Consider the following 13,076-nt stretch of genomic DNA (forward strand, 5'->3'; position numbering starts at 1 on the left):
TATCACAATATTTACCCCGAATGACTAAGACTGTTAAAAAAGAAATGGAATGCCAGAATTAAGGTTTGGGGGGTTTTTTTGTATTCCAGCTCTAAGAAAAATTTTAGAAAAAGATTATCAGAAAGGCATATGGTATTCAAAATTGAATTAATAAAATCTACGGCTCACCCCTCAAAAAATTAGGACAATCGACAGAACAATTAAAGAGTTTCGGGTCTCAGAATACGGTGGCTGAAATCAATGTATTTTTGACCCCTTTAAGGACCAGACACATTTTAGGGATTTTACCCCTGTGGTGGTTTTACTGCTCTATATTTTTTCCTTCAGCTACCAAAATTATTTTTGCTGCAGTTTTTTTCATTGACATATAGGGCTATATTCTAAATATCTTTTTCACTGCCTTTTTTTCCCCGTTTTTTAGTTTTATCGGGGCTAAAAAGCTACATAAATTATTTTTTTTTTTTAACATTTATAGTTTCTTTTTTTTTTTTTTTTAATTAGTATGTTTTCCCTAAAATAAAGTACAGGAATGGGTTCCTCATTTTGTTACAAGGCACATACAGCGACGGTTTGGGTTGGCGTCTGCTTTGGGTTATTTTCTTTATGTATATATTTTTATTTTATTCTGTAGTTTTGTTTTACCTATATATGTAACTATTCTTTTTGATATCTATGTCCGACATGACGTCATACAAGACCTCTGGGGGATATTCACATGATCTTTTTACACTTTTACACTGTAGCTAGGGCATCCATAGGAAAACATCCCCTGTAGTGACAATAATCACCGGCAGAGCTGGTCAAGGTCTTCTAGGACCCTGTAGCTCTGCTGTAGCAGGAAATCCCGGCGGTCATGTGACTGCTGGCTCGTGTAGTGGAAGTTATACTTCCACTTTCACTTTTTAGTACATAGCGCTCATTGGGCGCTGTGTACTCGGGAAAGGAGAAGGCTGAAGGGGTGAAAAACCACTTCTCCCTCCTCCTCAGGTTATCAGCTGTGACTAACAGTTGATAACTGTGCATTATTCTATTTTATTGTAGAAGCAGGGGCTTTAACCCCCCCCCACCATATTTTTACTATCGGCTGGGTTTAAAGCCCAGGACCAAGCGCTGTAAATTTACAGTACTTGGTCCTTAATTGGTTAAGTAAAAATTGAATTTACTATTTCCAAATACAAAAACATTGAAAAACTATAAAAATATTTGGTGTCAACATAACCGTAATGACCCACGGAACAAAGTTCATGGTATTTTTCCTGCACTGTGAATGATGTAAAAACTAAACCTCCCGAAAAGTGTTGCAGTTGCCTTTTTTTAAAAAATATTTCTGACCACTTAAAAGTTTTTAACAGTTTTCCGCACATTACACCGAACATTTAATGGTACCATTAAAATTACAACTCCTGTAAAAAGCAAGCCTGATAAGGAAAAATTAAAAAGTTATGGCTCTTGGATGGTGGGGCGAAAAAGCAGGAAAAAAAAATCTCTGGTCTTGAAGGGGTTGCATAGCGTGTGTCCCATAGTTGTAGTTCAGTCGTAGCCGCAGAGCTCTGTCGTAAAGCATCCGTCCTGTCCCCTCACCACGGGCCTCAGTAAGCTATAATCAGCATTGGTGAAAGTTGAAATAATACTCCCCGATTAACCTTGACTCTTCTCCCAGGTTCAGGATAAAGTGGATGGGTAGGTGCCGATTAGTGATGTCACCAGCCGTGTCAGTCCACTCCATTCACCAGAAGTCTTACTCTAAAAGTCACAAAGACTACTGCTAGTCAGCCCTGACATCATATCTAAAGTGACAGCAACACTTCTACTAACCTAAACCATCGAGGAACTGGAAAGCATAAATTTACCCCTCCACTACTCTAGACCACCAGAGAAAGAAACCTTAACCTCTTTGCTACCCTAGACTGCCAGAGAAGGAAACCACAACCGTTCTACTACCCTAGACCGCCAGAGAAAGAAACCTTAACCCTTCTACTACCCTGGACTGCCAGAGAAAGAAACCTTAACCCTTCTACTACCCTGGACTGCCAGAGAAAGAAACCTTAACCCTTCTACTACCCTGGACTGCCAGAGAAAGAAACCTTAACCCCTCTACTACCCTGGACCACCAGAGAAAGAAACCTTAACCCCTCTACTACCCTGGACCACCAGAGAAAGAAACCTTAACCCCTCTACTACCCTAGACCGCCAGAGAAAGAAACATTAACAACTGTACTGCCCTAGACCGTCAGGGAATCGGATATGAAAACCCAGCCTTCCTCAACCAGCTCTGGCTAATTGACAAATGTCAATTGCTCTATATATAAGGGTGGCGCACCACACCCCTTTGTTTTTTTTCTTTAAGCCACCTATGCACTGGGCATAAATGCTGCGGAATTTGCTGTGAAAAATCTGCAGCATTTATGGTACAAGCCACGAGGATGATATTTGAAAAATCTTGTCCACATGCAATGAAAAAATTCATGCCTGGAATCCGCAGCGTTTTAATAATGTTGCAGATTTTAATAATGAATTTCAATGCAAAAGTTGGAATCCACAGCAAATCTGTAACATTTAGAAGTGGATTTGGCTCCTGCAGATTTGCTGCCAGTTTTATGCAGTGGAAAGCTGTAAGTGAATACACCACGTGTGCTTAGTAGAAATAGGAAAGTCCCGCAGCACACCTAACACATGCACTTCAGTGCAGAGGTTCCAGTCTGTATATGCCAAGCCACCTGTGGGGTCATGAACCAAACCCCAAATAAATGCAATGGTATCCAAGGAGGCGGCAGCATCAACGGTGTAGAGATTATAAAAAAAGGGATACCATTACACCACGTGTGCTGGCACCCTTAGGATATGTGTATACCGGGCGGAAATGTTGTGGCATGGCCGCAATGCAAAATCCACAGTAAATTTTTCATCATTTCTGCATCCAAATTAGAGTCAAAATCCGCATCATTGGGGATATTTTTGACTGGAGATGGTACCAGCAGCTTATATCAGAAGACACAGGGCTCACCTCCAAAGTCTAAGGCTGTTGGCGCTTCCTTCACCCGGTACCCAGCAACCTTTACGGAACGCAGCACCGCTGGACAGGTGATGCAGAGATGCCCAGAGATTCCAAGGAATCCACAACCCGCTTTCCCACCCAAAATAAATAAGAGTCGGAGAGTGTGCGGGGGAAGGGAATTGGATTGGAAAGAGTTAATGGCTGTACAGAGGATTTTTTTTTTGAAGTTTTTCATGTCTTGGTTGCGGTCTCACAGTCTTTGTTTATTTTATTTATTTTTTAGGCCAGGTCGGCGCTCCTGGAATCTAATCTTCATCAGTCAGCTAACAAGGTAAAATAAGACGTTTTTCTTCTTCTTTATATGTTGCGCTCCATGAGGACGCGCCGCCGGTCAGGATGCAGTTGTGATGTAACCACAGACCAATTTTTCCAGTTTTTTTGTTTAATGGTGGTTTTGATGTGCGGCACAGACGGAGGATGTGTTGAATTCATCAGCTGTGGAATAATCATTTGGCCGCAGGTCGGTCTCATGTTTTGCGCAAGAACAGAACCAAAAAGTCTCATTAGCAGCGCCGTTGAAGGTTTCTTGTGGATTGTAAAACCTTGAAGACGGGTTCCCTTTAAACATATAGTTAAAAAACACACCGCAACTGCAAGAACTTGGTGACAAAACCCCCATACAGGCAACTGAATGCAGTTCTTGACTGCATCAAATCTGCATGCTGACCGGACGGCGTGGACCTCCCCTAAATCACCACCAGTGCCGCTACTTCATCTGCAACAATATGCTGTAATTAAAGGGGTTTTCCGGGACTTTACTGTTGATGACCTGCCTGCTTTATGGGTCATCAGTAGTTGATCAGCGGGGTTCTGCTGCTCGGTGTCCCCGACGATCAGCTGGCATATGGCTCGCTGTCATTGGATACAGATTCGGAAGCAGATAGCGCTGTCTGTACTGCAGCCGTCCGGGTTGGTGTTGTAGTCATTGAATTCAATGCAATACCAACCAGAGCCGCGGCAATGTGTAACAGAGCTGTCCGCTTCTGAATCTGTCTGCAATGATAGCTGGCCCAATATGAGCTGATTGGGAGGGATCCTGGGTGGCAGACCCCAGCTGTATAAAGAGGACAGGCCATCAATAGTAAAGTCCTGTACAACCCATTTAACCCCTCCCTGACCGCAATACGCCTTTTTACTGACCTCACTAATTGGCTTTAACCCTTTCCAATTCAGCAACGGCCCTCGACCCGACATTAATATTAACCTGCATAGCTACGATGTCAGACAAGGGCCGACACATGCCTCTTACAGTATACAGAACAGCCTACGACATCGGAGCTCTGTCCTGCATACTGTAAGAAACATAGGAGCCATGCAGGGAAATCTTGCTGCTGGACGAGGGCTGATACTGGATTGGAAAGTGTTCTCAAAACATTGCTTAAAAAAGAATCATCATGACCGTTCATTTTTAGGTGTTAACAAGGAATCCACAATACGCTTTCCCACCGAAAATAAATAAGGGACGGGGAGCGTGCGGGTGGCAGGGAAACTGGATTGGAAAGAGTTAAACATGCAAATACATATTTGTAAGGTGATGGCTTGGTTGACGTCTGACAGCCCGGCTCCTGCTCTCACTGCCAGGAAAGGGGAAACCTCAGATCCTGGCAGTGTAACCTCTTATATGCCACAATCAATTGCAATGACACCCATCAGCAGTGCAATCACAAGGTACCAGTGGGTTCTCATGGCAGGCGGAAGCCTGATGAAGGCCTCCATATCTGCCATGTGACTCGGCCTATTAGGCCCGCCTCCCGTAGAGTGTAATAGATTGCTGCTATTGACTTAGTAGAATGCGCTATATAAGCAATGCAGTGTACTATCCCAGTAATCACATCCTCAAGTGTCCTTCATGGACTAAAAAACTGTGTCAATAAAGCTTAATTCGAAGTAAAAACAGTTTTAAAAAAAATGGGAGTGCGGGCGCACAACCTGCAGTCTGACGGCACGGTCCCCTTTTAATACTAGATGTTCTATACTGATTAGATGGCATGTAGGCCACTTGTAATAATTGTTCTGTCTCCTACAGAAACCATCCTGGTGGCCCTTTGAGATTTCGTCTGGCACGCTAGTGTTTGCGGTTATCTGGCCATTCGTTGCTCATTGGTTAATACATCTATACTTACAAAGGAAGCGGAGGTAAGTTTCCACTGTGGCACTATTTCCCTGGCAGCTGTGGACCCCGCTCTAGAACGGGAGGGGAAAGTTGGAGCAAAGAGCAGCTCTGAAGGACTCGGCCCGACCACGTTCAGCGAGCCATCCAGTAATAAGAGGGGCCGGATGGACAACCCCTTATAAAGGCTTTTTTAAAATATTTTTAATGTAGGAAAAGAATCACAATTTATCTTGCATAACCTCCAGTTTCAACAATGACTTGTACTATACTTTACCCTCACTGTACGCCAGAGATCCTGACTAGTTATAGGAAACCCGCACACACGGATTCATATACACAAAAGTGATGGGACACCAGAGCAAGAGTCGAACTTAGTATTTATTTCCATTTGTTGCTACTTAGTGGGGCTCCTTTGGCCCTAATGACATCGGATACTCTCTGTAATATACTTCCAACTAACATCTGATACACTTGAGCTTGTAGTTCCCTCTGTTCATCCTGCAAACGCCTGTCGAGTTCTCTCATAGAAGATCCATTGGCCTGTCTGTATTGGCGCAGAGAGCGTCGTCATTGGATTGTTGAACAATGGAAGAACGTTCTATGAAGTGATGAATCGCACTACTCCACCTTCACATCAGATGGACGTACCTGGGTGTGGAGGATCCTGGGGAACGCTGCCTGCCTGAGTGTGTTGTGCCAACAGTTAAGAATGACAGAGGTTCTGTTGTGGTCTGTGGGTATTTTACATGGCATGGTCTCGGTCCGTTGGTTGTAATGACAGGAACCATGAACAAGGAGGTGACCCTGACATTCTAGGCTATAATGTACTAATACTCTGGGAAGGGTCGGCCATAATTCCAACAAGACAACGCAGCTCGTCACACACCCAACACTGTTTTATGTTGTCTGAGGATACGGGTGTTCCACGATCGGACTAGCCAACCTACTGAACATCTGAGATGAATTGGAATGTCAGGTCAGGAAAGGTGAACAGCGTCCAACTTTGAGAAAACTAGACAGGTGTTTGCAGGATGAATGGAGGGAAATACCATCTGAAGTGTATCACACGTTAGTAGAAAGTATGTCACGGAGAGGATCTGATGTCAATAGGGCCAAAGGAGCCCCACTATGTATTAACATATGTAAATACATACTACTTGTGATTCTTGCTCAGGGGTCCAATTACTTTTGGTAGGGTAGTGTTTATCATCGTTATTGCCCAGTTAATCCCGGAACCGATCACCTTTATTGGGAAAACTCTGGAATCTTTGTGTATGCTAAGAATGCGAGCTTCTGTAAAGCTTGAAATCATTAGTTCCTACTGGTTTGTTCTACTCGCTGTACTCACTCTGTCCCGCCATACGTTGCTATATTAAAGCGACACTCCGGTTTCAGGACAAAATTCTGTTCTGGGGCACGGGGGTATATTACCTGCAGTTCTTCCCTACTATCTCTCCAATCCGCTGGTTCTGCACCCTGTTTTGGTGTCCAAGATGGCTGTAGCATTTCTAACTACCTAATGCACACTGCTCTCTGATTGGCCAGCACTGATCACATGAGCAGCTGTGGCCAATCAGAGAGCAGTTATAGTCCATTTTGAATGGCCAAATACAGGATCTGAGATTGGAGGGATAGCAGATAATATACCGCTCTCCAGTCCCGGGACAGAATTTGGTCCCTTTAACGAGATAGTCTCTCTTAGAAGAATTGCTGTAATATGGCATCTGGTGCAGCATAGTACAAATTTTGTCCTCTGCCAAATTTGTTTCTGTGAGCCTGACCAATAAAAAAAAAAAAGACCTTTGTATATTGCCGTGTGCATGACACCTTATATGTCGCACTCGCCTTTGTATATGAAACCGTTATGGTAGATGGATGTCCGAATATGTTCCTTGTGTGGCCTCCACCTCGATGAGCTAGAGCTGCTATGAAGGGTGGCTTTCATTTGGGGGAGGAGGGGGTCTCTGCTCGACCTTCTAGTACATGTAATATGTTCGTATACAATAACTGTGTAACCTGCTCCTCTTGTGTCTAGGAAGCCCTCCTGAGCGCTCAGTGGGAAGCGACGTTGGTTCAGAAGAGCTACTTGGGGACGCCCTGTAATTGTCCCCCCCCGAGGGTGGCGGCTGGGAGCTCCTCTTCTCTAGTAAATTCCTTGCACTATGTGAATGATAAAATAAGGACTAATTTTACTAAAGCTTGAATACATGAAATATATCCTGAGCTGGCGCTAGTTATTAATGTTTTATCACATACGAATTCAGTCGAAATCTAAATTATTTTTAAACTTCAGGAAAGCATGTAGTAGACAACACATCCACCGCCGAGGGGGCGAAGCAGGACGGCGAATATCAAGGTGGAGATGGATAGGAAATCGGACTATAATAATAATAATGTGAATATGGAATTTCTCTCCTGTAATATCTACTTTAGTAATAAAATCTATACAGAAAACACGTGTCAATCAGGTTTTCTTAAAGGTACTGTAATCCTAATTGGAGGGTATTTAGATGGGGGGGGGGGGCGGCTCTGGCATTGCTGTTCCTGTCTATAAAAAAAAAAAAAAAGGTTCAGGGATATTAATCTGTAAGACATGATCATCAGCTTTCTTTAGATCCCTGCATCGGGGTTGTCTCGCGCCGAACGGGGGGGGGGGGGGGGGGGTTGAAAAAAAAAAAACCCGTTTCGGCGCGGGACAACCCCTTTAAAGGGGTTGTCTCGCGAAAGCAAGTGGGATTAAGCACTTCTGTATGGCCATATTAATGCACGATGTATATTACAAAGTGCATTAATATGGCCATACAGAAGTGCTTAACCCCACTTGCTATGGCGGGACAACCCCTTTAAGTAAAGTGGAAAGTCCTTAGACAGTCTTGTTGGAGCCGCTCCCACAGCTCCGGCTCTTTCATGCGCAGACTGCTGGCGCATGCGCAGAGCGGAGCCCGCGTCCGGTGAGCCCCGCACAGAATTAGAGCACGCCGCGGTTTGTTTTCTGCGTGTGATTTCGCGCAAACTGCGGCCGTCTGCATAGGATTGCGTAATGCAATCCTATGCAGGCATGTACGGGTGGAAATTCTGCGGGGAATCAAGCAGCAGAATTTCCACCCGTCTGCAGGAGGCCTTAAGCAATTGGTGGGACTCTTCAGTTCGTTATTTATGGCCCACAATTCATCATTGTGTTAATGGCGTTTTTCTAGGCGCTCCCTCATCCACTGCTGCTCTTGTGAGCCACCACTTTCAGCAAGGTAGCATTTTTCACCAAAAGAAGCCCTCTGCTAGGAAGTGGGTAAAATTCGCCAATAAGCTCCATCCGTTCCACAGAATACCACCAAAGAGTGTCCTGGTCTGACCGTACGTCTCCAGACCCCGACTCCGAGCATCGTGCAGTCAGTGTCCAGAGACCCGCGGTCAGACCAGCACACACTTTGGGACTCCATCTGTGACCCGGACGGAGCTAAAGCCGGTGCGGTCCGCCCCCAACATGCATTTCCCCTCCATTTTCACTAAAGACTAAAAACAAGGAAGAATCTTAACAGCTCAAACATTATATTCCTTTATTTTACATTAAGATTTACACTTGCGGTCCTTGGCTTAATGTAAGGTGCGCGGGGCGAGAACACTGGTTTTAAAGCCAAACTAAATATTTACAAGACATAAGATGTGCGGCGCTGGTCGTTATTTTACGCTTTTTTTTTTTATATAACTAATTAAAACTACTAAAAACCTAGTAGTCAACTTCGCTAAAAACCAGAACTGAATGCACTCCAGTGTTCTCACTTATGGTTAAAATACTGGAAGGAAGGTCCATGGGCGGCAGCGGGGCCTACAGCGTGAATCCAGACACTTTCAGGTCTTGGGCGTTATTTCTGGCTTCGAAGTAAGTCGTGTCCGTCTCATCGTCCGGCTGCGGAATGAAAGGCATTGGCATGTTCTGCAAGTTTTCCCAATCTATACCATGGAAGAAAGCATGAGCCTTCAGTTCTGCACAAGGAGGAATACACAAGTGTTAAAACATGCTTAACCCATTAACACTCATTCTTTATGAAAAAAAAAAAATTCATACACTATATTTTTTTTAATTTTTTCACAATAAAGCTTTTTACATTCCTGCGTTCAAAGTCCCGTAACTTCATTTTTCCATCAAAAACAAAATCTTTGGAGGTCTTATTTTTTACATGACAGACTGTAGATTATTGGGACTATTCTGGGATACATTCCGCTTTTTTGCTCACGTAATGCTTATTTTTTTCACTTTTTAAAAAGAGCAATATTGACCATGGGGATGGAAATGATGTCTCTGCAGGGGACTTGAACCAACGATCGTATGATCATCATAATACATTGCAGTAACCTGTACTGCATTGTAGTGTTGCAATTGCTAGATATGCTAGGCAATGGTAACCAATTGGCCATCTTTGAAGATATCCCGCTCTCTCTATGAAGCCTTTACATGGATCATGTGTAAGGGGGTTAACAGGGATTGGTGTTCTCACCGTTGCTGCAGCGGGAGAACGGCTGTCAGTCAGTGTTAGCCCGGATTCAACTTATGAGCCTTAAGCATCAGGCAGCCAGGACATAAAGTTACATCCTATAGCATTAAGGGATTCAAGCATATACACTCCTTTTGGGGAGCAATTTCTCATGTAAAGGCGTGTATTTTTGTCCGTCAATCATTTTGCATTAGTGTTAAATATCAGCGTTCGCCTTCTGCAGCTTCTACATATCACTACATTTAGAAACTGCAGACTAAAAGGCCCATTTAGACAACTATTACCGCTAAAAATTCGCTCAAAAGCTGTCTTTGGAGCGATAAGCATTGCGTGAAAATGCACTGACATCGTGCAGTTTTCGTTATCCTGTCGCTCATCGTTATCTTTCAGTGTGCTGAAAGACCATGATGAGCCTTCTCAAGGATTCACAGCGGGATACAGGTGATACTATTGTTTCAGCTGTATCGCGCTCCCTGATAAAAGGGCTGGGTATGAAGAACACAGCGGTCCAGCTCTGTTCTCCATACCCGGCACGGAGCACTCAGCTGTATAACAGCCGGGCGCTCCATGCAGAAAACAGCTGGATGCAGAAATCAAGCGGGGACAACCCACTGGTCTGCTGCATCCTCCGCTCTGAGCGCTCGGCTGTATGCAGCCGAGCACTCAGAGTGGAGAACAGCTGGATGCAGAAGACAAGTAGAGATACCCCGCTTGTCTCCTGCATCCTCCGCTCACAGCGCAAGGTGATCGCTCATCTTGCGCTGTAAATGACAATGATTATCGCTCAAAAGACATCTTTTGAGCAATAATCGCTGTGTCTAAATGGGCCTTAAGCAAGCCTTTACACAGGACAACTCATTTAAATATTCGCTCGAGAGCGCGCATGGGACAGCTCACTGCAAACACGGCGACTCATGAGAATGTGTGCACCCGGCGCTCCATTTCAGCTCACCAAAAGAAAAAACAATTCTCTATAAGGTCGCTTCATCATCATCGGGTGTAAACAGGCAGCCGTCTGTCTGAGGGCTTCTTCACACTGGCGATCGTTGTGTGAGAAAATAAAAAAAAAAAACAGGAAAAACGCGACTTTTTACCGTGTTTTGATCAGCGCTGCTTTCTCACAGACATCACTGCCACTTGCGATTTTGCCACTTTTTTTTAATGTTAAAAACGCATCGCATGAAAATCGCAAGTTTGCGCTCGTGATCTGAGAAAAAGGAGGCTCCATAAGGAAACATGAGGGATGGATAAAAAAAAAAAAAAAAGCAGAGTGCTCATTTCTCTCTCACAACATCACATGAATGAAAACATCGCAAATGTGAGGGAAACAATTGAAAATCATTGGTTTTAGAATTCTGCGTTTTCACTCACTCTCGCATCACTCAAAAAAACGTGTGATTTTCTCGCCAGTGTGAAGGCGCCCTTAGAGGGGTTTACCAAGATTTCATGTTCTCCTTCACTCCGTATAGGAGATAACTTGCTGATCGGCAGGGGTTTCTGCAGTGAAACACCCACCAATCTTGAGAACAGGGGTCCCGTATTCCCCGTCGTCCCATGGTCCTTACTGCAGGATTACCGCACCCCCACAGCAAGGAGGCGATTGAATGGAGAACAGATCGCTGGTCACACAAGCGCACTGACAGTCCATTCACTTCCATAGGGACTGCAGTCAGCACCATTGCAATGAATCGTATTTCCGGCAGCCACATTGGACTGAATGGAGCGTCATCCATTCATGCTCGGCCCGCACTCCCTGCATACTGACATCACAGGGAATGGATGGAGAACCCCTGCAGCAATAGGCAGAGGGGGACATGGAAGACTGGTGGGGGTCTCAAAAGGGAGGCTCTCCACCAATCAGCTGTGGATATCTGATAACTCCTATGCCTGGTACAACCCCTTAAATGACTTTGCAGGGAGGGACATTGTCCAGCGCTCTGTAGACGCACACTGTCCCCCATATGCTAATAACTCGCTTTATCGGCTATTTGGACAACAATTGCCCCTGTAAGGCCACCGCAAGTCCATACGAGATCCGGCCGTGAAGCGGAGTTACAGGAGACATGCCGTAACGGCTAGTCATGCAGCCAAGTCCACCAGAGGAAGCCATTTACCTTTTAGACCAGCTCTCTTAGTGTTGTCGAGGGTGAGGAGAATATCTATGGCGCTGTGAGCGTTAACAGAGAGGGTTTCGTCATCTTCTGGCCAAGGAATATCTGCAGATACCAGAAGTTAAGTGCTCATCAGAGTGGAGATACAACAAGACTACAAGTCATCTTATTAGGAGTTGTAAGAGGATTCTGGAGACGTGAGCCGGGTGGCCAGTAGAATAAAACCTACCTCTCTTCAGAATATTTTGGAAGACTTGAGCTGGAGTCTCATCATTAAATGGGGGAATGCCAGTGAGAAACTCAAAGAGGCAAACTCCGAGGGCCCACCAGTCCACCGCTGGTCCTAGAGAAATACATCAGAGTCAGCCTCAACCAGATCATCCCCTCATGTTACAAGTATCAAGCCATCATGATAAACCCTTCACATCCAGCAGCCAAACCAAGCAAATTCTGGCCCAGATGTTGAGAAAGCATGAAGACCCCAGCCAGCACCGAGCATATGTATAGACCAAGTGTAGAGCCAGGGCTGGGAGAACCAATACACAGTGGGGAATGAATCCCTACTGCCGAAAACAAGATATCATTGTTCTGTCTAAGGGGCTGGAAGGAGCCTGCCGCTAGGTCATCTCCCATACCCTGCAAACACAGAAGACGAGATCCTGCGCCCCTATAAGACATCTCATGCACAGAAGCATGGAAGACATTATAAAGAAGTACTGAGCAGTAGAGATGTGATTACAGTTGCTGGAAGAGAGTAAATCACTTAATAGCTGCTTTTTTCTCACTTTGTTCCTCCTCTCCCTTCCTCAAAGACTTCAATTTATTTTGTCTTTTACCAAGACTAATTTAGAAGCAAATCCAGAGTGAGTGTCTGGCTTGGGATGGGGAGGAAAGGTGCCCAATAAGTGGAGAAAGGGTTTCTCGGATGGTATATTGCAAAGCTTCATGTAGTCACCTACATGATCGGTTTCGGCAAAGTACATTGAAAGGTTGGTGATCATTTATTGACCTAAAACATAGGACAGAATGATAACCAGTAGTCATGTTCTACCGGCCCCCATCATCGTATCCCTTGCTGCTTCTTTCTGCATTCGGCCCCGTTACCGAGGCCGATGCTGTGCAGGTTAATGAGCACAGATTGGCCAAAGTGAAATCATCACCTACATCGGTAGGTTTCATGTCCTTCGTAGCTACAATTTATCATTTATCAGAACATTTTATGGGCATTCTGGCACCGGGTTTATGAAGTTCTACTTGAAACCCAACTGAGTCACGAGGGCGGGCCAAGCCGACTTCTCACACATACC

General features: G+C 44.8%; 2 protein-coding genes across 3 annotated transcripts in view; one reads left to right on the plus strand and one right to left on the minus strand.

Moving 5' to 3' along the window:
- Positions 1-7,622, plus strand: part of LOC136590898 (acyl-CoA-binding domain-containing protein 5-like) — a 60,768-nt gene extending 53,146 nt beyond the window's left edge. The window contains exons 11-13 of the mRNA XM_066588418.1: positions 3,279-3,326; positions 5,082-5,191; positions 7,204-7,622. Coding sequence (XP_066444515.1) covers positions 3,279-3,326; positions 5,082-5,191; positions 7,204-7,216 — 171 coding nt within the window. The 3' untranslated portion in view covers positions 7,217-7,622. The remainder of the gene's footprint in view (positions 1-3,278; positions 3,327-5,081; positions 5,192-7,203) is intronic.
- A 1,075-nt stretch (positions 7,623-8,697) lies between these two features.
- Positions 8,698-13,076, minus strand: part of LOC136590903 (serine/threonine-protein kinase greatwall-like) — a 30,364-nt gene continuing 25,985 nt past the window's right edge. For both annotated transcript variants that reach the window (XM_066588425.1, XM_066588424.1), the window contains 3 exons: positions 11,999-12,112; positions 11,773-11,874; positions 8,698-9,149 (listed from right to left, as the gene is read on the minus strand). In XM_066588425.1, coding sequence (XP_066444522.1) covers positions 8,992-9,149; positions 11,773-11,874; positions 11,999-12,112 — 374 coding nt within the window. In that variant the 3' untranslated portion in view covers positions 8,698-8,991. The remainder of the gene's footprint in view (positions 9,150-11,772; positions 11,875-11,998; positions 12,113-13,076) is intronic.

Source organism: Eleutherodactylus coqui, unplaced genomic scaffold (assembly GCF_035609145.1).
Source record: "Eleutherodactylus coqui strain aEleCoq1 unplaced genomic scaffold, aEleCoq1.hap1 HAP1_SCAFFOLD_53, whole genome shotgun sequence".
Taxonomy (NCBI): domain Eukaryota; kingdom Metazoa; phylum Chordata; class Amphibia; order Anura; family Eleutherodactylidae; genus Eleutherodactylus; species Eleutherodactylus coqui.